The sequence below is a fragment of the Artibeus jamaicensis genome, unplaced genomic scaffold, assembly GCF_021234435.1.
Source record: "Artibeus jamaicensis isolate MK-2021 breed Jamaican fruit bat unplaced genomic scaffold, CSHL_Jam_final contig_335, whole genome shotgun sequence".
Lineage (NCBI taxonomy): Eukaryota > Metazoa > Chordata > Mammalia > Chiroptera > Phyllostomidae > Artibeus > Artibeus jamaicensis.
Genome location: NW_026521800.1, coordinates 7,067,123 through 7,091,386, shown reverse-complemented (window position 1 = coordinate 7,091,386; position 24,264 = coordinate 7,067,123). Strand labels below are relative to the sequence as shown.

The following is a 24,264-nucleotide window of genomic DNA, read 5'->3' as shown; positions in this document are numbered from 1 at the left end:
TGCCCATGAGAGCCCAGCCATCCCTGTTGTGCCTCCTTCACACTCCCTACCAGTCACATTGTGGTGATATGGCTTCTCCTGTATGTCTGTCTGTGGTTATAAGGCTCCTCTCTAGATACTGTTCAGTTGATTATTTGGGGTGATTTTTCTATAATTTAGTTTTAATTCCAATTTGGTCCTGGGAGGAGGTTAGTGTAGCTTCCACTTACTCCTCTGCAATCTTGTATTTCTGAAAGAGAGTTTTTCAAATATTTTAATAATATATGACCAGTACTATTTTCAGGCCCTGGCCAGGTAGCTCAGTTGGTTAGAGCATTGTCCCAATATGCCAAGGTTGTGGATTCAATCCCCAGTTGGGTTCTCTCTTTCTCGCTCTCTCTTTCTCCCTTCCTATCTCTCAAAAAAAATCAGTCAATAAAAAACTTTTTTAAAATGTTACTTTCAAATTTGAAATAAGGCTAGTGTTTATCTTTTCTATTGTTTGCTTCTAGCCCATTTGCTGGGACATTTTGGAATATTATGTAAACATATAATATAGTTAAAAATACAATGTTAAAAAAAGACTTTTTCCCATATATTGAGAACACTTGAGTGAACACTCGAAGTTAATCCAGTCAGTCATGCTGAAATAAAGATGTTAGAGAATGCTGAAATTATGAAGATGTTGAAATGATTACTTTCAAAACATAGAATGGCTTCAGAATCAAAGAAGAATTAGAGGACTTCTGCCAAGATGGAGGTGTAGGTGGAAGACCAAGTTTAAAAACAACAATGTTTTAGCAAGAAAAACGCAGCCAAACCACAGAAAATTGAACTATACGGAAGTCTGACAACAACGAACCCTTCAGTCAAACCTGTAAGAGGGGCAGAGCCAGCAGCAGAGCGGGATCAGGCAGGAAAGATCCACCAGACCGACCGGGTGCGTGACCCAGGTGCCCAGGCAGCCATGGGTGGATCCCAGGTGTGGAGTAGCGGGTGGACCCACTGAGGGCTGACCACAGTCACACATTCCCATGCAGATAAACCGGTGAAGGAGCGAGCGGTGAGACAGACCATGCAGGCCCCAGTGGTGTGAAGCGGCAGAGGGGACCGCCGTTGTTTCTCTCTGATCCCGCCCCCACATGTAGCATCACAAACCAGCAACCTGGGTGGCCCCACCCTGGTGAACATCTAAGGCTCTGCTCCTCATACATAACAGGCACGAACAGGTCAAAATATGGCTCAAGAACAACTCAGAGCCCCAGAGCCGATAAATCTAAGCGGTGAAGAAATAGCCAAATTTTCAGATGCACAGTTCAAAACACTGGTGATCAGGATGTTCACAGAACTGGTTGATTTTAGTCACAAATTAGAGGAATATATGAAGGCTAAACTAATTGAAATGAATGGAAATGCACAGGAAACCAGTAGTAATGGAAAGGAAACTGGGTCTCAAATCAAAGGAGTGGTCCAGAAAGAGGAAAAAATGACCAAAAGGAAAAGGATGAAGAAACAAGAATTCAAAAAAATGAGGAGAGGCTTAGGAACCTCCAGAACATCTTGAAACGTTCCAACATCCTAATTATAGGGGTACCAGAAGGGGAAAAGGAATGGCCACGAGTAGAAAACTTCTTTGAACAAATAATAAAGGAGAACTTCCCCAGTCTGGCAAAGGAAATAAACTTCCAGGAAATCCAGGAAGCTCAGAGAGTCCCAAAGAAGTTGGACCCAAGAAGGAACACACCAAGGCACATCATAATTACATTAGCCAAGATTAAAATGATGGAGAGAATTCTAGAAGCAGCAAGAGACAAGGGGACAGTCACCTACAAAGGAGTTCCCATCAGACTGTCAGCTGATTTCTCAAAAGAGATTTTACAGGCAAGAAGGGACTAGAAAGAAGTATTCCAAGTCATGAAATCCAAAGACCTACATCCAAGATTGATCTATCCAGCAAAACTTCATTTAGAATGGAAGGGGGAGATAAAGTGCTTCTCAGATAAGATCAAATTCAAGGAGTTCATCATCACCAAGCCCTTATTATATGAAATGTTAAAGGGATTTATCTAGGAAAAAGAAGATAAGAAAGATGAATAGTGAAAGGACAGCAAACTCACAGTTATTAACAACCACACCTAAAACAAAAGCAAACTAAGAGGACAGCTAGATCAGGACCAGAACCATAGAAATGGAGATCACATGGAGGGTTAGCAACAGGGGAGTGGGAGGAGGAGAAGGGGAGAGAAGGTACAGAGAATAAGTAGCATAGACAGTAGGTAAAAAATAGATAGGGGGGAGGGCAAGAATAGTATGGGAAATATAGAATCTAAAGAATTTGAGACACGTGGTCATATACTAAAGGGGAGAATGGTGGGGGAGGGGGTGTGCAGGGTAGAGGGGAATGAAGGGGGGAATAGAACAACTGTAATGGCATAATCAATAAAATATATATTTTAAAATGCCATAAAAAACAAAACCAAAAAAACAACAAAGAAGAATTAACTCAGGGTCAAGGAATTAAATTTGATCACATTAATTTTTGGTATGCTATTGATTAATATTTGTCAGCCTTAATTTGGCCCTTATTTGGGTCTTACTCTGTTAGGCCTTGTGTAAATGCTGTATAAAGCTGCACTGTCCAGTGCAGTATCTATGAGACACAGGTAGTAATTTTGAAGTGTGGCTAGTCTGGATTGAGGTATAAATGTAAAATAAATTACATGTCAGATTTTGGAAACTTGGTACAAAAAACAATGTAAATTCATTAGTAATTTTATAATTTTTAAAAGATTTTTATTTTCAGAGAGGGGAAGAGAAGAAGAAAGAGAGTGAGAGAGACAGAGAAACATCAATGTGTGGTTGCCTCTTTCATGCCCCCTACTGGGGACCTGGCTTGCAAACACAGGCATGTGCCTTGACTAGGAATTGAACCTGCGACCCTTTGGTTTGCAGTCCAGTGTTTAATCCAATGAGTGAAACCATCCAGGGTTCTTCAGTAATTTTAAAATACTGACGGCATGTTAAAATATTATTTGGTATATATCAAGTTAGACAAAACATTATTAAACACATAAGTGGTTCTCATTCATGGCTCTTGTTATATTTTTATTAGAGAAGACCAATGTATACTGCAGAACTGAAACAGTTATGCCCTTAAAACTCTTAAAGCCTACGTACACAGTACAGATTTTCACACTTTGCTCATCTGATAGTTCTTAGTTTTCCAATTTACTTCTCTTGGGTCGGAGTAGAATTTAGCTATTTGAGTTTTTACCACCCAGCAAAACAAAAACAATTCTAAGTTTCACTTTTTTAATATGTGACAACACTATGAAACTATAAATCATACTTTTAGCCAGAATCATGAGGCCAGGAGGAGCTCCAAGGGAGGAGGAACCTCATTTCTTTTGGTTGGTTGGTTGGTTAGCAGCTGTTACATGAGTATTTTTTTTGTTCATTTCTTCACAGGAACAAGTTGTTCCCTGAGTCAGTCATCAGAAATATTATGTATCAAATATTGCAAGGGCTGGCATTTATCCATAAACATGGTAGGTTTCTTTGTTTTTCTTTTTATTGTTGTTCAAGTACAGTTGTCTCCATTTTCCCCCTAATACTCCCCCTTGCCCCACTCGTCCCCACCTTCTGCCCTAGATGCTACCCGCCTTTGGCTTTGTCTGCGTGTCCTTTATACATGTTCCTTGATGACCCTTCCCCTTTTCTTTCTTCATAATTCCCCTCCTTTAAGTTTCATTTTCCTGCTTCAGATTATTGTCAAGATCACACACAGGACTTGAACATACACATAAATAATGTTATATTTGGATAACTGCAAGTTTGTAGTATGTGACTATACATACTTATATTTTTGTTTAAGAATTTAGAATTTTTATCATTTTATATAAAATATAATGTCTATAATCTGTAACTATCTTCCTGTATGGCAGAATTTTTTAACAGTTTGAGCATCACCTTTTAGTTTTAGTCATTATAAACCCATCCTGCAACCTCATTCCTTCTAATTTAACCATGGAAATGAGAAATATATATATATATAAGGCCCTCCTTTTGGAAATGATAAGAATACTTTCATCTACCAAGACTAGTTATTATTATTTAAATAGTTTAATTCAACCATATTATAATATTTCATAGTTTCCCTTGGTATTTACATTTAGTTTCTATTCTTTGAGTAAAATGAAAGCAAGTGATCTTATTTTTATGAATTTCTTATTTATGTAATCTTTATATAGTTTTTGCATATCTATCAAACCAAAATAATTAGTCCTGTTAGTATGATTATTATAAAAACTTTAAGCAAACATTTCTTTAGAAGCACTAGATGTTTAGATATTAATTAGAAAAGTTTCTACTATACCTTTGGTGCATTCTGAACATAGGCATTCAAAAAACACCATCATTAGTCTCTGTTCATGTTTCATCCCATATTTTATATTTCTTTTTCTCCTTTAACTGCTATAGGAAATAATTTATTTTCTAAAAATACTATGCAGCTCTGGCTGCTGTGGCTCAGTTGGAGTATTGTACTATAAACTGGAGGGTCATGGGTTCAGTTCCTGGTCAGGGCACCTTCCTAGGTTGTGGGTTTGGTCCCTGGTTAAGGGGTACAAGAGGTGATTGTTGTTTCTTTTTCACATCATTGTTTCTCTCCCTTCTCCCATCCTTCCCTTCTCTGTAAAATCAATAAGTAGGTCCTTGTGTGAGGATTAAAAAAAATGCTGTGCAGAATTCCACAGAAGTGTTGAGAAAATTTCTAAATCCCCCATTGTTTGTCTTATATGAAATAGTAAAATGGGGGGTATGGGGGGTGGGCTGGGATGGAAGTAATAGACAGAGTACTGTAGTTGAAAAATAATTAAATTAAAAAAAATGAAAAAATAAAGATATGCAAAAAAAATCTAAAACCTATGGTAATATACTACAACCCATTGGTAAAAGTCATTTGTTAATTACAGGGATATAAAAAAATATATGCTATTTTAATTGTGGTAGATGCCTGATCTTCAGCCCCAAGTGTAGAATAGGGTGGATATATTATGCCATTAAAACTCTGCTCAGCATGGTACTCTTGATATTTGTGGGTTACTTTATGATAATGAAGCAAGTGTGATATGGAAAGTCAGAAGTCTCGAATTATTTGATTTTTTTTTAAAGAGTTTTGTGTTTTATTGATAGTTTTCAGGTTAGTAATAAAGTTGTTTTAGTTTCCTTAGATATGTATCAATTATCAGCAACTTCAAAACACAGGGCATTCAAGGAAATTAGTATGGGATTTACAAATTTCTGCTGAAAGTAAATAACATGAGTAATCTTGAATTACATAATTGACCACACAGTGATTTGGGAAGCTGGGCATTCACAACAATAGGCATTTTTACAAAACTTTATTTCTCTGTAGTTGATAAGCATCACAGATATAATATTTTGATAAAACGCTTTTTAAATAGTGGCTGTGAAAAAAACGAGACCAATATTTTAGTTAAAATAGGACCAAATCTCTAATATATATGTATTAGGGAGGGTAGGGAAAGTCTCAACTTTACGTATATGTCATTGGTTCAGTTCTAAGATTTTATGGTCACTTTACCATCACGTGTTCCTATTCCTGTCTTCTTATAAAAGTGCAATGTACTTCTCTTGGAAGTTAGTGAAATGGCTCCCAACAGCTATTCCGAGTAAGAAGTACCAGACAAACTGAGTTCAGAACTGTTACAGATGTCACAAATGTAGAACCCACACTGTCTCTGAAGGACTTAAGATTGAGTTTAGGATTAGACAGTCTTCCTAGCCCAAAGCTACATGAAAATCCTCTCATGATGAATATTACAGCCAATGACCCGGCTTGTTCTTTATCGTCCCACCTTGCAAGGTCATTAGAATACAAGCCATTTGTGTACAAGCAGTGTGCTTTAGAGCTCTCATAGAAATTTCCAAGGAGGGCTTTTGTGGTTTTTCTTATTCCTGGGTTTTCTGCCTCATTTTCATTGGGCTGCCTTTTAGATTCCATAACTAACCATTTATTTTATATATTGGTTGGTAAATAAGCATTATAATTATTGGGTTTTTCAGTAAAGCAGCTACCAAGGAAGAACTGATCTGTTAAATAAAATAATTTTAATGAAGAAATTGGTTAAAATGTGTGGCAATCTCTTTTGTTTAATAGGTTTTTCAAATAAATAGGGTTTGAGTATAGTAAGTGATCATATTCAAGGAATCTTGTGTGAAATGTGATAGAGCCATAGTTAGACCAGCTATGTTGACTTAAGCTTGATTATGGAGCCCTCCTCAAGCTTTCATTGAGTTACTTCTCTCTGAGCCTCAACCTCCTCATCTCTTACACAACAGTGATCATAATACCTCTTTAAGGCTTGTTTTGCAAATTAATGAGATTGTCATAGTGTGGCAATATCCAGCCCAGTGCCTGAATTTACTGGATTAACAAATACCTGTTGTTTTATGTATTTTTTCTGAGGATTTGTTTACTGATTTTAGGGAGGGAGGGAGAGAGAGAGAGAGAGGGAGAGAGAGAAACATTGATATGAGAGAGAAGCGTTGATTGATTGGTTGCCTCCTACACATACCTGGATCCAGGATTAAATGGCAGCCTTTTGGTGTGTGGAACAATGCTCCAACCAGTGAGCCTCACCAGCCAGGGTGAAGAAATACGTGTTATTTTTAATGACCTTACACGCCTTATGAACTTTCTTGCTAAATTATTTTGAAAGGAGTAGCTCCACCTCCAATCACTTTTTATACAATAAACATGGTTTCTTTTTTCCCCTTAGTTCACATTCCTAGTTATAACAGAAAGGCTCAAGTCTATTTTGTTTATGTCACATATGTTTAAACATGATAATTGGTGGTTGGTTTTCCTTTTTATATTCCCAGGTTTTTTTCATAGGGATATGAAACCAGAAAACTTGCTTTGTATGGGTCCAGAACTTGTGAAAATTGCTGATTTTGGTCTTGCAAGGGAATTAAGGTCACAGCCACCGTACACTGATTACGTGTCAACCCGATGGTGAGTGTTACGCAGCTCTCCAGGGGCATATCCCCAAGTCGAAGTTTTCTTCCAACGAATTGTCAAATATCATTCCAGATGTTCCATATGTAATATTTAAAGCAAAGTGTGGAAGTGACTTTGTATTCTTTGGAGAGAAAGGATCAGTTGAGACTATACTAATTTATGAATAAGAAGAGGAGGAAGAAAGATTTCATTTATTTAATTTAACAAATATTTATTGAACACCTACTATGTGCCAGATATTATCTTAGGCACTGGGAACACAGAAGTGAACTAAATAACAACAACAACAAAACCACTGCCTCATACACAAATAACCAAGTTGCAAATATCATGAATTACCAACAGAAGAACATCATACATGTTTATCAGAAAACATATACTAGTTCCAAATTGCAAACTACCCAAATGTCTATCACCAAGTGGCATGATATGTTCACCCAGTGAAATGCTTTACAGCAATGGAAATGGAAGGTCTGTAATTACATGCAGCAATATGGATGACTCTTCCAGATACAATGTTGAGAGCAAGAGGCCAAACAAAAAAGAATACATACTGTATGATCCCATTTATATTAAATGCAAAAATAGAGAAAACTAATCTGTGTTGTTAAAAGTCAAAATAGCAGTTACATGGCAGAGGGGAGGGGACTTCTGGGATGCTGGTAATACGCAGTTTCTTGATCTGGGTGGTGGGTCCGTGGGTGTGTTTTGTTTGTGAAAAGTCATCAGGCTGTATTCTTATGACATACATTTTTCTGTATGTATATATGCTCCAATAAAGGTAAGAATATTTGTGCATTCAGATGGAGAAAAATAAAATATGGAAAGGTACAGGGAGTTGGGGGAGATAAGGGAGGAAAAAAGAACGTTGCTATTGTAAACAGAAGGTTCGCTGAGAAGAGCCCGGGAGGACCTGCCAGGGCAAGCAGGAGCTTTTCTGGGAGAGAAAATGCTGAGGGTAAAGACCTTGACACAGGAGTGCCACGTGTGGACTCTGCAGAGCCCAGAATGAATAAGGAGGGCAGTAGTAGGAAATGAGGTCTGAATGTTTAGGGGTGGCGAGATCTCATAGCTCATTGAAGGACTATAATGGCTTTTTAATCTGAGCGACTGGGGAGCCCTGTGAGGATTTTGACATGATCTGACATGTTTTAAAATTATCACTCTGGCTGATGTATTGAAAATCGATTTTAGAGGAGCAAGGGCAGAAGCAGGGGGACCAGGTAGGAGGCCATTGTAATAATTCAGATGGGAAATGGTAGTGACTTGGATTTTGTGGCTGTGGAGATGGTGAAAGGTGTAGGATGCTGGGTATATTTTTAAAGTAGAGCTAACATGAGTTCCTGGTAAATCGGATGTTGGTTTTAATACATAAGGAAGTCAGGACTCCACGTTTTTCCCCTCAGCAACTGGAAGAATGGAATGAGCACTAACTGAGAGAGGGAATGCTAGGGAGTTCTTGCTTGAGGGGGATGGGGCAGGGGAGCCACAGTTGGGTTTTGGGTTGAGGTGAATGTCTGTGTAAGGGGAGATGTCAAAGTAGACAGCCGGATTTATGATACAGAGTTCAGGGGAGAGGGCTGGGCTGAAGATGTAAAGTAGAAGACATCAGTGTTAAAAATTATAAGATAAAGTGAGTCACTAAGTGACCAGGTGTGTTAGAGAACAGAAGAGATCTGGGGAGTGAGCTAGATAATGTAATCATAGGCCCGCATTTGCCTAGGATGTTTTCAGCCAATGCCTGTTTTATTCTTTTCATTAAATTTATTGGGGTGATGTTGATTTAATGATTATAAGCATACATTTCTTGGATACACGATCTATACATTATTACACTGTGTGCCCACCACCAAAAGTCAAATCTTTTGTCACCATATGTTTGACCCCCCCTTTATGCTTTTCAGCCCACCCCCCTTCCCTCTGTTGTCTATGTCTATGAGTTTTTGTTTGTTTTTCTTGTATATATCCCACATATGAGTGAAAGCATATATTCTTCACTTTTCTTGTGTGTCATCTTTTCCTTACGGTTGAGTACTATTCCATTGTGTATATGTACCACATCTTCTTTATTCAGTCATCTGTGGAAGGACACTTTGGTTGTTTTCATGTCTTGGTTACTGTGAATAATGCTGCAGTATACATAGGGGTACATATCTCTTTGCGAATAAATGTTTTCAAATTTTTTAGGTAGATACCTAGAAGAGGGGTTGCTGGATCATATGGTAGCTCCGTTCTTGATTTTTTGAGGAACCTCCATCTTTTTTTTCTACAGTGGCTGTACCAGTTTACATTCCCACCAGCAGTGAATGAGAGTTCCTTTTTTTCTCCACAGCCTCTCCAACACTATTATACTTGTCTTGTTGACAATAGCCATTCTAATAGGAATGAAGCGATATCTTATTGTGGTATTAATTGGCATTTCCCTAGTAGCCAGTGAAGTTGAGCATCTTTTTATATATCCATTGGCCATTTGTATGGGGTTTTTTTGGTAGAAGTGTCTATTCAGGTCCTCTAATCATTTTTTAATTGGATTGTTTGTTCGTTTGATGTTGAGCTGTATGAGTTCTCTTTGTATTTTGGGTATTAATCCTTTGACAGAGCTGTTGTCTGAAAATATCTCTTCCCATTCATTTGGTTGCATTTTTGTTTTGTTGGTTTCTTTCGCTGTACAGAAGATTTTTAGTTTGATATAGTCCCATTCACTTATTTTTGCTTTTACTTCCCTTGCCTTTGGGGACAAATTCTTTATATAGAAAACCCTAAAGACTCCACCAAAAAAACTATTAAAAACAATAAATACAGTAAAGTTGCAGGATACAAAATCATTGTACAAAATCCACTGCATTCCTATGTACTAACAATGAAATTTCAGGAAAAGAAATGAAAAACACAATTCTTTTTGCAGTTGCACCAAAAGAATAAAATATATAGGAATAAACTTAATAAAAGATATTAAGGACCTATCCCCTACAGTGCATTATTAAAAGAAATTTTAAAATAATACAGTTAAATGGAAAGATATTCTGTGTTTGTGGATTGAATAGAATCAACATAAAATGACCATATTACCCAAAGCAATATACAGATTAAATAGAATCCCCATCAAAACCCCAGTGACATTTAAAAAAAAATAGAACAAAATGGGGGAGCATTGTTAGGAACATGTAAAAAGGACACATGGACAAAAAAATAGAACAAAAGATTGTAAGATTTGTTTGGAACTACAAAAGACCCCAAGTGGCCAAAGCAATCCTGAGAAAAAAGAACGAAGCCAGAGGTATCACACTCCCTGACTTCAATAGTTATGATAATCAAAACAGCGTGGTATTGGGAGAAAAACATACACAGGCCGGTGGAACAGAATTGAGAGCCCAGAAATAAACCCATATATATATGGCCAGATAATTCAACAAAGGAGCCAAAAACAAAATGGGGAAAAGAAAGCCTCTTTAATAAATAAAGCTGGGAAAAATGGAAAAGCTACATGCAAAAGAATGAAATGAGACTGCTGTTTGTGCCACTAAATAAAAGTTAACTCAAAATGGATCTAAGACCTAAAAGTAAGATCTGAAACAATAAATTACATACAAGAAAACAGGTACTAAACTTAGGGACCTTGGTTCTAAGAGCCAGTGCCTATTATCAGCAGTTTCATTTAAATGAGCTAGGAGAGGTCTGAGAGACCTCGCCGCATGCTTTCTGCTTCCTCTGTGATCTTACATGATAATGTGGGAGACATGTGAAAGTGAATGATGAACAAAGTACATACCTTAACATGATTAATTTGGAGATTTCCTATCTATTTAAACATTTCCTGAAGCAGTATAACCAAATGTGCTTAGATAGAAGTGGTCCTCAGCCAACTGATTCACCAAGGGTGTGAATAGGAATAGTATTGATACTGTTTGCCCTTCCAGGCACATGGCATACAAGTGTCTTGTGCCATGGTCTTTGCCATAACTTTTGAGATGGCAGTGGGTAGGATCATGGGAAGCATAGGAAGTTATAGGTTAATTGTGCATGAAATATATATGGGAAATTAACACACAGTGGGGTACTACTTGTAGGGCATAGAGAAAATGGCCTCAATATTTATTTTAAAGTGATTATTACATAGTATAAGTATACAGCTATTTCGCTGTTTGGTGCTATGGGTTGACTTATTATCTCAAAAAAAGATAGGTTGAATACCTAGCCTTTGATACCTGTGCCTATGACTTGATTTAGAAACACCATATTTTGCCATGTATAGTGTGCACCCATGTTTTTGTCCCAAAATTTCAGGGGGAAAAAATCATGTATTTTAATTTCTTCATTTAGTTATTTCTTTATATTTAGATATTTGTTTTTTATATTACAAAGAAATTTTAGCATTTATTTTGCTATTACAGTTGTTCCATTTTTTTCCCTTTATTCCCCTCTGACCTCTATTCCCCTCCCACCCACACTCCCCCAACACCTTAGTTCATGTCTGTGGGTTGTACATATAAGTTTTTTGGCTTCTCTATTTCCTATACTATTCTTAATCTTCCTTTGCCTATTTTGTACCTACCCTTTATGCTTCTTATTCACTGTACCTTTTCCCTCATTCTCCCCTCTCCCTGGTCCCCTCCTCTCTGGTAACCCTCCATGTGATCTCCGTTTCTGTGATTCTGTTCCTGTTCTAGTTGTTTGCTGTTTGTTATTTGTGGGTTTTTTTTAGGTTTGGTTGTTAATAACTGTGAGTTCGCTATCATTTTACTGTTTGTATTTTTTATCTTCTTTTTCTTAGATAAGTTCCTTTAACATTTCATATGATAAGGACTTGGTGATAATGAACTCTTTTAACTTCACCTTATCTGGAAAGCACTTGATCTTTACTTCCATTCTAAATGATAGCTTTGCTGGATAGAGTAAAGGACCTACATCCAAGATGTAGGTCCTTGCCTTTCATGACTTGAAATACTTCTCTCCAGCCCCTTCTTGCCTGCAAGGTTTCTTTTGAGAAATCAGCTGACAGTCTGATGGGAACTCCTTTGTAGATAACTGACTCCTTTTTTCTTGTGGCTTTTAAGATCCTCTCCTTCTCTTTTATTTTGGGTAATGTAATTAGGATGTGTGCTGTCTTGGGTCCAGCTTCTTTGGAACTCTCTGAGCTTCCTAGAAATTTATTTCCTTTTCCAGACTGGGGAAGTTCTCCTTCATTATATTTTCAAATAAGTTTTCAGTTTGTTGTTCTTCCTCTTTTCCTTCTGACACCCCTATGATTTGGATGTTGGAATGTTTAAAGATGTCCTGGGGGTTCCTCAGACTCTCCTCATTTTTTTTTTTAATTCTTATTTCTTTATTCTTTTCTGGTTGAATGTTTCATTCTTCCTTCTTGTCCATATCATTGAGTTGAGTCCCAGTTTCCTCCCCTTCACAGTGGGTTCCTTGTATATGTTTCTTTATTTCATTTTGCAGAGCCTTCCCTTTTTCTTCTGTTTTATAAACATACTCAACCATTTCTGTGAGCATCCTGATTACCAATGTTTTGAACTCTGCATCTGGTAGGTTGGCTATCTCCTCATCACTTAGTTCTTTTTCTGGAGTTGTGATCTGTTCTTTTGTTAGGGCTCTATTTCTTTATGTCATTGCACCTGTTACATTGTAAAGGGCAGAGCCATAGGTATTCACCAGGGTGGGGCAACCCACTTCCTTGTGTTGTGGCTCTGTATTGGAGGGAGGGGTCTGAGAGGATACAGTGCCACTTGCGTAGCTCTTGGCTGGCTTTTAGTCACTTCCTCTGCTACCCACAAGCAGATTGGGGCCTTCTGGTGCTGATTCCTGGATGAGTGGGCTTGTGTACATTCTAGGACCCTGTGCCTATCTCCAGCCAACTCTCCTGTGAGGCTAGGAGTTTCTCCCACTGCTGCAACCCCCATAGGATTTTATAGCCACAGGTTTTAGGGCTTTCTTTCCCCATGCTGGAATCCTGGCTTGCATGATCTGTCTCACTGCCCAGTTGTTCCTCCTGGTTTATGTGCACACAAATGTGGGACCACCTGGTCTGCCAGCCCTTGCTTCATCTATCCGTTCCTCTAGCTGCTACCTTTCCACATGTCCTTCTGACTCAGCTGCCCATCTCTGCCCCTCTTAACAGTGTGGATGAATGTTTCTTCTTTAATTCCTTGGTTGTTGGATTTTCATGCAATTTGATTTTCTGTCAGTTCTGGTTGGTTTTTGTTTATAAACTTGTTGTAGATAATGATAATATCTAAATAGGTGTTCATATTTCATGTGTACAGTAAGGCAGACTATGAACTTCTGTATCATTGAGTTTCAACAAAAATTCTATGAGATAATTGAAAGGAATGTCAAATTTTTGAAGTGCAAACTCATGAACTTTACATTGGGATCACTTTTTTACTTCATGTGCATCTGACTTGAGAATACAGGTAGTTTTCCTTTCCTAATTCCTTGGAAAAATAGTTTTGCAGTAAATCTCGTGCCTTCTTTACTATGAGTTGTTTTTAAGAAAGATTATCAGCTCTGTGGTTAGTTTCCCACAGTTGATAAAAACCTATTTAAAAACACCATAATATAATTTAAAGAGAAGATTTGTTTTTCAAAGGCTATAGGAAAGAAAGAGCACTTACTTTTGTGTAAGCACAAACACTTAAAGATAATCATATTACAGGTAAGTCCAGTATAGTATTCAAAAGTTCTAAAAAAGTGAACAAAAGATAAATGTTTACTTCCATTGCTCTAATAGTCAAACATTAGATCTGCAAGAGAGTTGCACTGTAGCAGTTGCTGGTTCAATTTAAGAGTTTGAAGTCCCTTTGGTGTGTTTGGCCCAATTATGTCCATATCCCAGATAAATTCAGTTCAAAAAGCAGAAATTAGGGCAAAGACTCCATGTAACAAAGCAGAAGGATATGCAACTAGAATTTGCTGTCCTTTCATGGCTAATGCAGAAATAAAAGTCTTAGAAGCAGAAAAACTACACCATCCAATAATTCCAGCAGTGAGAATAATTGACGCCATTCCTTGCAAAGAAAATATTACTGCAAAGCTGGAAAGTAGCATCATGGGAAGAAGACAGTATCTAAGGACACATGCCACACAACCAAATGAGATATCTGTCATACTCATTAAGTTTAATAAACAAAACATTGCTAGACATCCAGTTGCACTGATCCCATGTACATAGCCAAACTGGATTTTGCCAGCCAGCAACAATGTGGCTTCAAAGGCAAGACAAAGAACCATGGGCCTTGCCAGATCAGTCTCATTCCTGATGCTGCCATCTGCTACTTTTAATGGATGTAATACTATTAGTGTTTTTTGCCAGATGTGGTCAAAATTGACACCTAACTTTGCTATAGGATCTCCCACTTCCTCCATAATCATAGGACTGCTGTGATTGGTCATCAATGCTGGAATGCATCTGATAGAAATCTGTGTTTAAGTTATTAAAGCCTGACATAGCAAATGACCAAACGTAGAGGCAGTGGCAGCACTTATCCCAGTGCCAGATAATCCGGAAAACCCAGTTTCATGCATATTTGAAAAGAATGTATATTTTGCTTCTCTGGGGTGAAATTTTCTGTAAATATCACTTAAGTCCATTTGATCTAGAGTATTAATCAATGCCACAATATCCTTGCTGATTTTTTGTTTGGACAGCCTATTCATTGATGACAATGGGGTGTTAAAATCCCCTATGACAAGTGTATTTGATTTCTTTCTTAAAATCCTCCAGGGTTTTCCTTATATATTTAGGTGCCCCTATGTTTGGTGTGCATATGTTTACAAGGATTATATTCCCCTAAGTGTTAGATAATAAACTTCTTTCTCTTGTGTCATAGCCTTTGTTTTTAAATCTATTTTTGTCTTATGTAAGTATTGCCATCCCACTTTTTTTTCCTTGTCCATTTGCTTGGAATGTATTTTTTCATCCCTTTACTTTCACCCTGTGTAGATCTTTTGTTCTGACGTGGGTCTCTTGTAGACAGCATATGTGCAGGCTGTGTTTTCTTATCCATTCAGCTCTCCCGTGTCTTTTGATTGGAGCATTTAATCCATTTACATTTAAGGTTCTTTTTTGGTAGGTATTAATACATTGCCATTTTTTTACTCTTTTAAGTATGCCCCTCCCCCTTTTTGTTTCTTCATCTTCTTAAAGCACTCCCTTTAGCATCTCTTGCAATGCTGGTTTGGTGGAAATGTATTCTTTTAGCCTTTTTTCTTTTTGGTCTGGGAAGCTCTTATTTCACCTTCCATCTGAAATGAGAATTTTGTTGGATAGAGTAGACTTGGGTACAGGTCTTTGCTTTTCTTACTTGGAATATTTTGTGCCATTCCCTTCTGGATTGTAGTGTATCTTTTGAGAATTCAGCTGATACCTTTAATGAAGCTCCCTTGTATGTTCCTTGCTGCATTTAAGGGTCTTAGTTTTTAAATATTAATTATGATGTGTCTTGGACCAGGCCTCTTTTGATTCATCTTCATTGGAACCCTCTGTGCTTCCTGGAGATGGTATAACTTTTTCCCTCATCAAGTTATGGAAGTTTTCTGTCATTTTTTTCAGAGGTTTTTTATCCCTTGGTCCTTTTCTTCCTCTGCTATCACTATAATGCAAATATTGTTACATTTCATTTTGTGCTGCAGCTCCCTGAAACTATCTTGGTTCTTTTTTAGTCTTTTTTAATTTTGTTTCTCTGTGCATTTTTTTTTCTACCTTTTCTTCCAGCTTGCTGATTCAATCCTCTGCTTCATCTAGCCTGTTTTTAATTCCTTATAGTGTAATCTTCATTCAGATATCTTCATTTCAGATATTGTATTCTTCATTTCCTCCTATTATAGGAGGTTCTTATTTATAGGTGGTATGTCCTTTTTCATGCTGGTGTAGTTCCCTCTTAGTTCCTTGTACCTCCCATAAAGTTCCTTGTATTTCTCATTGAGTCCCTTGAGCATCCTTATGACCGTTACTTTGAGCTTTATGTTTGATAGATTGTTTGCATCAATTTCATTTAGTACTCTTTCAGGGTATTCCTCCTTTCCTTTCTATTGGGTGTTTTTCTTTGTGTCCCCATTTTAGGTGACTCTTTCTGTTTGGTTCTGCATATTTGTTTCTGGTTTGATCCCTGTTTTTGTGGGGATAGTCTTCTGTGGCAGAAGATCTCGGGTACTCAGTGGTGCAGTCTCCTTGATCTCCTGAGCTGGATATTCTAGGGATACCCTTTAGGCAGTGTATTTGGGCTCTCTTGTTGTAATTGAGTATTGGTTGTTGTTGCCTCATTTGTTGATGGGTTTTCTCCTCATGTCACAGCCCCTGCCATGTCTTAATATGCTGCTAATCAGGTGCTGCCAGGACAAAACGAAACAACCCAGCAAACAAACAGACACCAACAAAAATACCCCAACCACAACTACAGTGTCAACAACAATTTAGCAAAGATTAATAAAGGTGGAAAGAGAATAAGAATATTATGAGGAAGGAAAAAATAATATGAAGTGTCTGATGGACCAAAAAATATTTTGAGAGACTAGAAGGAGGAGAAATAATAAGAGTACGAAATAGAAATAAGGCGAAAAATGGGGGAAAATAAATTTTATAATGTAAATAAAAAATGGAAGGACTAGGGCAAGATAGAGTAAGGAAAGGGAAGAATATAAACACAAGTTTTGAAATTTAAAAAAAGTGGAAAAATAGGAACCAAATTGAAGAAAAAAAACCACTGCAGCAGTATCCACAACAAATGAGCAAAGATTACTAAAGGTGGGAAGAGATAAGAATATTATAAGAGAATGAGAAAAAAGATTATGAAATGTCTAAATAAAATGGATTTTGAGAGGAAAGAGGGAAGCGAAATAATACATGTAAGAATTAGAAACCAGGATAAGAAAGGGACATAATAAAATTTAAAGCTAAAATGAGAAAGGCAAAATGGAATAGGTCAGGGAAACAGTAAAATAATAAGATTTGAAATTAAAAAATGGTGAAAGTCTGGGAAAAAGTTAAAGAAATACAACAATAGCAATATCAATGACCAGTGAGCAAAGATTAATAAAGGTGGAAAGAATAAGGATATTATAAGAAAGGGAAAAAATGTCAGATAAGTAATGGAAAGAAAATGGTTTGGGGAGGATGAAGGGAGAATAGTAAGACTGAGAAATACAAACAGGTTTAGAAAGGGGGAAAGTATAATAAAATTTAAAATGAAATAAGAAAGGGAAGGAAGAAGGCAAAATGGAATAGGAGAAGGGAAGAGTAAAACATGAGATTTGATATAAAACGAAAAATAGTGAAATAGAGGACTTACAGCCAAGATGGAGGTGTAGGTAGAGACACTGTGCCTCCTCACATAAGCAAAAGAAGGACAACAACAAATTTAAAAACAAAAAATCAACCAGAACTGACAGAAAATTGGACTGCACGGAAGTCCGACAACCAAGAAGTTAAAGAAGAAACATTCATCCAGACCAGTAGGAGGGGCAGAGACAGCAGCTGGGTGGAGAGGACTTGTGGCAAGGCAGTGGCTGGCGGACCCGGTGAGGTGGCGGAGTGGGCGGTGCCACATTCGCATGCAGATAAACCAGGAGGAACAACTGGGGAGTGAGACAGACCACAAAACCCAGGGCTCCAGCTCAACCCAAGGTTCCAGTACAGGGAAATAAAGCCTCAAACCTCTGGCTGAAAACACCTGTGGGGGTTGAGGTGGCAGCAGGAGAAACTCCCAGCCTCACAGGAGAGTTCATTGGAGAGACCCACAGGGTACTAGAATGTATGCACACCCACCCACCCGGGAATCAGCACCAGAAGGGCCCAACTGGATTGTGGGTAGTGGGGGAAATGATTAAAATCTGGCAGAGAGCTGAGAAAGCAGCACTGTTCCTTCTTGGACCCCTCACCCACATACATTGTCACAGCACAGCAATGTGAGTTGCCCTGCCCTGGTGAACACCTAAAGCTCCGCCCTTTACTAAGTAACTGAGAGGAAAAAAATGGCCCAAATGAAAGAATAGATCAAAGCTCCAGAAAAAATACAACTAAGTGACAAAGAGATAGACAACTTATCAGACGCACAGTTCAAAACACAGTTCGACGCACAGGACGCTCACAGAAGTGGTTAAATATGGTTGCAAATCAGATGAAAAAATGAAGGCTATGTTAAGTGAAATAAAGGAAAATGTACAGGGAACCAACAGTGATGGGAAGGAAACCAGGACTCAAATCAATGGTATGGACCAGAAGGAAGAATGAAACATTCAACCAGAAAAGAATGTAGAAATAAGAATTCAAAAAAATGAGGAGAGGCTTAGGAGCCTCCAGGACATCTTTAAATGTTCCAACATCCGAATCATAGGGGTACCAGAAGGAGAAGAGGAAGAGCTACAAATTGAAAACTCATTTGAACTAATAATGAAGGAGAACTTCCCCAATCTGGAAAAGGAAATAGACTTCCAGGAAGTCCAGGAAGCTCAGAAGAGTCCCAAGGAAGCTGGATCCAAGGAGGAACACACAAAGGCACATCATAATTACAGCACCCAAGATTAAAGATAAGGAGACAATCTTAAAAGCAGCAAGAGAAAAGGAGACAGTTTACCTACAAAGGAGTTCCCATAAGGCTGTCAGCTGGTTTCTCAAAAGAGACCTTCCAGGCAAGAAGGGGCTGGAAAGAAGTATTCCAAGTCACAAAAGGCAAAGACTTACACCCAAGATTACTCTGTCCAGCAAAGCTATCATTTAGAATGGAAAGGCAGATAAAGTGCTCCTCAGGTAAGTTCAAGTTAAAGGAGTTCGTCATCACCAAGCCCTTATTATATGAGATGTTAAAGGGATTTTATCTAAGAAAAAGAAAAAGATAAAAAATGTGAACAGTAAAATGACAACAAAGTCACAGTTATTAACAACCAAACCAAAAAACAGAAACAATAACAAAAAACAAACTAAGCAAGCAACTAGAACAGGAACAGAACCACAGAAATGGAAATCACATGGAGGGTTATCAACAGGGGAGTGAGAGGAGGAGAAAGGGGGAAAAGGTACAGAGAATAAGGAGCATACAAAATAGACAGGGGGAGGTAAAGAATGGTATAGGAACTGTAGAAGCCAAAGAACTTACATTTTTGACCCATGGGCATGAACTAAAGGGGGGAAATATGGGTGGGAGGGGAGTGCAGGACGGCAGGGAATAAAGGGGGGAAATGGCATAATAGCCATTTGTGTGATAGCATAATCAATAAAATGTATTTAAAACAAAAAATAGTGAAATAATAGAAAATTGAAGAAAAAGAAAAAATACTTAAAAGCTATGCAGGAGAAAAAAATAACACATAATAAAAAAGAGTGAGGTGGCATTTGCCTCAGCAGAGTCTAGCATTTGCCTACTGTCTTCTCCTTTTGGATTTGTCTGTGGTAATGTGAGATGGTGTCTCACTCTAGCTTTTGGAAGCATGTTCAAGGCTTCAAGCTCTCCACAGTCTGTTGCTGTTTCCTTTAGTCTTAGCTGATCCTCCCTGGTCTGCCCTGTTGGCTTTTTATCAGCACAAGGCCCAGGCATGGCTCATCTAATCTGTGACAGCACCACATGTACCACCTCCATCTGCCTCTAGAGGGGGCTTCTGGTGCAATTGGGAGGGTGTGATTCCTGGTTCTCCCTTGGGAGGCACTGTTCAGTCTTCAGAGAAGATGGTGGGTATATCCCCCTGCCCCTGCATTACCCATCTTGGTCTGTCCCAGATTACCTCCAATAATGTATAGTTTTCTGATGAATTAGCTGTCCATGTCCTGTGAGTGGCCAATCTATGTAAAAGGATCAGCTCTTTCGTGCTTAGTGCTAATGGCAGCTCTGTATAAGAGCCTAGGCTGGGTGGTGCCCTTAGTACCTCTTGCTGTGCCAATTTCTAATCTCTCTGCCCTGCCATTTTTCAGTGGAATAAGGCTTGTGGAAGAATCAGTGTAGCTTGTCACATCTAATACGACTTTATAAAGGGCTCTTTTAGAGATTTTCTTTCCCCTATGGATAAATACCCAGAAGGGGGTTCTTAAGCTTGGCCCTGCTGTTCTGAGGAGTCTGCCATCCTGCAGGTGAGGATTGGGCGCACCTTCCTCTTCCCAGAGGTTAGTACTCCATAGTGTGAGGGGACCTGCCTGGCTGGAAAGAATCTTAGATGCTCAGTTCTTGCTGATCTAACTAGTTTTTTTTTTTTAAGATTTTTTAAAATTTATTTATCTTTAGAGGGGAAGGAAAGGAGAGAGGGAGAGAGAGAAACATCAATGTATGGTTGCCTTTCGTGCATCCCCTGCTGGGAACTGGCCTGCAGGGAACCTGCCTGCAACCCAGGAATGAGCCCTGACTGGGAATCGAACCATGATTGTCTGGTTCACAGGCCCGCGCTCAATCCACTGAGCTACACCAGCCAGGGCTAACTAGTTTGTTTTTTGGTTTGGTTGTTAATAACTGTGACTTTGTTGTCATTTTACTGTTCACATTTTTTATCTTTTTCTTTTTCTTAGATAAAATCCCTTTAACATCTCATATAATAAGGGCTTGGTGATGACGAACTCCTTTAACTTGAACTTACCTGAGGAGCACTTTATCTGCCTTTCCATTCTAAATGATAGCTTTGCTGGACAGAGTAATCTTGGGTGTAAGTCTTTGCCTTTTGTGACTTGGAATACTTCTTTCCAGCCCCTTCTAGCCTGTAAGGTCTCTTTTGAGAAACCAGCTGACAGCCTTATGGGAACTCCTTTGTAGGTAAACTGTCTCCTTTTCTCTTGCTGCTTTTAAGATTGTCTCCTTATCTTTAATCTTGGGTGCTGTAACTATGATGTGCCTTTGTGTGTACCTCCTTGGATCCAGCTTCCTTGGGACTCTTCTGAGCTTCCTGGACTTCCTGGAAGTCTATTTCCTTTTCCAGATTGGGGAAGTTCTCCTTCATTATTAGTTCAAATGAGTTTTCAATTTGTAGCTCTTCCTCTTCTCCTTCTGGCACCCCTATGATTTGGATGTTGGAACATTTAAAGATGTCCTGGAGGCTCCTAAGCCTCTCCTCATTTTTTTGAATTCTTGTTTCTACATTCTTTTCTGGTTGAATGTTTCATTCTTCCTTCTGGTCCATACCATTGATTTGAGTCCCGGTTTCCTTCCCATCACTGTTGGTTCCCTGTACATTTTCCTTTATTTCACTTAACATAGCCTTCATTTTTTCATCTGATTTGCAACCATATTTAACCACTTCTGTGAGCGTCCTGATTACTAGTGTTTTGAACTGTGCGTCTGATAAGTTGTCTATCTCTTTGTCAATTAGTTGTATTTTTTCTGGAGCTTTGATCTATTCTTTCATTTGGGCCATTTTTTTCCTCTCAGTTACTTAGTAAAGGGCGGAGCTTTAGGTGTTCACCAGGGCAGGGCAACTCACATTGCTGTGCTGTGACAATGTATGTGGGTGAGGGGTCCAAGAAGGAACAGTGCTGCTTTCTCAGCTCTCTGCCAGATTTTAATAATTTCCCCCCACTACCCACAATCCAGTTGGGCCCTTCTGGTGCTGATTCCCGGGTGGGTGGGTGTGCATACATTCTAGTACCCTGTGGGTCTCTCCAATGAACTCTCCTGTGAGGCTGGGAGTTTCTCCTGCTGCCACCTCAACCCCCACAGGTGTTTTCAGCCAGAGGTTTGAGGCTTTATTTCCCTGTACTGGAGCCTTGGGTTGAGCTGGAGCCCTGGGTTTTGTGGTCTGTCTCACTCCCTAGTTGTTCCTCCTGGTTTATCTGCATGCGAATGTGGCACCGCCCACTCCGCCACTTCACCGGGTCCGCCAGCCACTGCCTTGCCACAAGTCCTCTCCACCCAGCTGCTGTCTCTGCCCTTCCTACTGGTCTGGATGAATGTTTCTTCTTTAACTTCTTGGTTGTCGGACTTCCGTGCAGTCCAATTTTCTGTCAGTTCTGGTTGATTTTTTGTTTTTAAATTTGTTGTTGTCCTTCTTTTGCTTATGTGAGGAGGCACAGTGTCTCTACCTACACCTCCATCTTGGCCTGAAGTGAGAATAGGGTATTTTTAAGAACAAGGGAAGGGAAGTGAGATGACTAATGACAATAACAAATAGTTTTGCACGGCTGGAGGTGGCAACAGTAGTAATAGTGTGGAATAGAAACAAGTCATAGCAAGAGAGAAAATAGAATTTAAAACAAATACATGAAGAGGAGGAAGGAGGTAATATGGAATAGAGAAGGGAAGAGCAATATATGAGATTTGAAATAAAGTATGTTATAAAACCTGGTGCCATATTATGCCTGCCCAAACTTGAGGATATGATATGAATGTTAAACAGCTGTGCAGGAGAGAAGATAGTGTCTTGTTGTGCCCATCTCTATTTTCTCTACTTTGCTGGGTTTAGTAAATCAGACTGGAAGAGCTGTGTAGCACATAGTATCTGGCGAAGGGCCTCTCTCTTCTTTCCCATGAGGAAATATACACAGCAAGAAACTCCTGGGCCTGACCTTGTCACTCTGCTAAGCCTGTAATTCTTCAGGTGGGGGTTGGGTACACCTGTCTGTGAAAGGCTCTGGCTGAGTGGAACAAATCTCAGGCATTCAGCTCCTGCCTTCCAGATCTAAGCTTGCTGCTGTCTTGCAGGAGGTTTGTACTGAATTCTCTACTCTGCTCTGCCTTCTTCTTGTGAGCTGTGTTGGGTTGGGTCTTCCTGTTCCTTCAGTGTATTTAAGGTTAGCAAAGCTGCTGTGCGCTGCCCATGTGCACAGGTCCCTGACAAGCCTCGGGTGCATCTACTCTTCCCTCTTCAAGAGTTTTTCTATGGCCCCCATGCTGTGGCGTGGATCCCACAGTGTCCTGTTCTCCATGCACTCCTGCCCCCCAAAATCAGACAGGTCTTCAGTCAGGGCTGGCCACCTTACATAGCTTCCAACAATTTCAAATAAAGTATGTCCCTGAATCTTTTGTGAGTGGTGTTGGAAAGACCCCCTCATCTCTGTTATAATACAAGGCGGCATTGGAGTGCTGTCCCTGCTCCATTCAGAGGTCTTCAGTCTCAGGCCTGCCTGTTCCTGCCATGCTGTTCTGGAGCCCACGCTGACCTAGGCCTTCTCTTGCCACTCCAGTAACTCTTGGGTCCTCAGCCGATTTACTGCCACCTGGACTCTGTGCAGCCAGCAGTCCTGGCCTGGAAAGTGGTGGCTGTCCTCCTAGAAAGCCCAAGTTATCGACTCCTGGTCCACCTAGAAAGCACAGGACATCAGCCCCCTGGGGTCCTCACAGGTGGGCCAGTGCCTGTGTACTCCTGCGCACTCCCCACACTCTCCTCCAGGTATGCTCTTAACTCATAGACGCTTTCACTCACGCTCCACTCTGTGTTCTGACTTAAAATCTCGTCTGTGTCTGAGAGCACATGAACGGAGCTGCTTGCTACTCCGCTGGCACTTAATCTCAAGTGCCCATTTTTACTTTTTTGAGGTATCGCCATACTGCTGTACAGTGGCTGCACCAGTCTGCATTCCCACCAACAGTGTGCTGAGAGTTCCTTTTTCTCCACATCCTGGCCAACACTTGTTTTGTTGTTTTATGGCTGATAGCCATTCTCAAATGTATGGGGCGATATCTCATTGTGGTTTTAATTTGCATTTCTCCGATGGCTAGTGATATTGAGCATCTCTTCATATGTCTATGGCCATCTGTATGTCCTTTTTGGAGAAGTGCCCATTCATGTCCTTTGCCCATTCTAATTTGGATTTTTTTTATTTTTTTGGTGTTGAGTTTTGTAAGTTCTTTATAAATTTTGCATATTAAATTCTTATCTGAAGTATCATTGGAGAATATATTCTCCCATTCAATATATTCTCCCATTCTTTTCATTTTGTGGGTGATTTCCTTTGATATGGAAAAATTTTAAGTTTGATGTAGTACCATTGTTTATTTCTTCTTTTGATTCTCTTGTCCAGGGAATAATATCAGATAAAGTATTGCAAAAAGAATTTTCCAAGTATTACTATTTTTTCTTCTAGGGTTTTTATGGTTTTAAGTCCAACATTTGGTCTTTAATTCACTTTGAATTTATTCTTGTTTATGGGGTAAAAAGATAGTTTATTTTCATTTTTTTGCACGTAACTGCCCAATTTTCTCAACACCATTTATTGAAGAACTATGTTTATTCCATTGTATCTTCTTGCCTTTCTCATCAAATATTAATTCACCATAATGGTATGGGTTTATTTCAGGACTCTATTGTGTATCATTAATTTATGTGTCTGTTTT

General features: G+C 39.1%; 1 protein-coding gene and 1 pseudogene across 1 annotated transcript in view; one reads left to right on the top strand and one right to left on the bottom strand.

The window, feature by feature from the left end:
- Positions 1-24,264, top strand: part of MAK (male germ cell associated kinase) — a 91,824-nt gene that overhangs the window by 15,248 nt on the left and 52,312 nt on the right. The window contains exons 5-6 of the mRNA XM_053664071.1: positions 3,448-3,527; positions 6,886-7,018. Coding sequence (XP_053520046.1) covers positions 3,448-3,527; positions 6,886-7,018 — 213 coding nt within the window. The remainder of the gene's footprint in view (positions 1-3,447; positions 3,528-6,885; positions 7,019-24,264) is intronic.
- LOC119043339 (protein YIPF5-like) lies at positions 13,874-14,474 on the bottom strand (annotated as a pseudogene).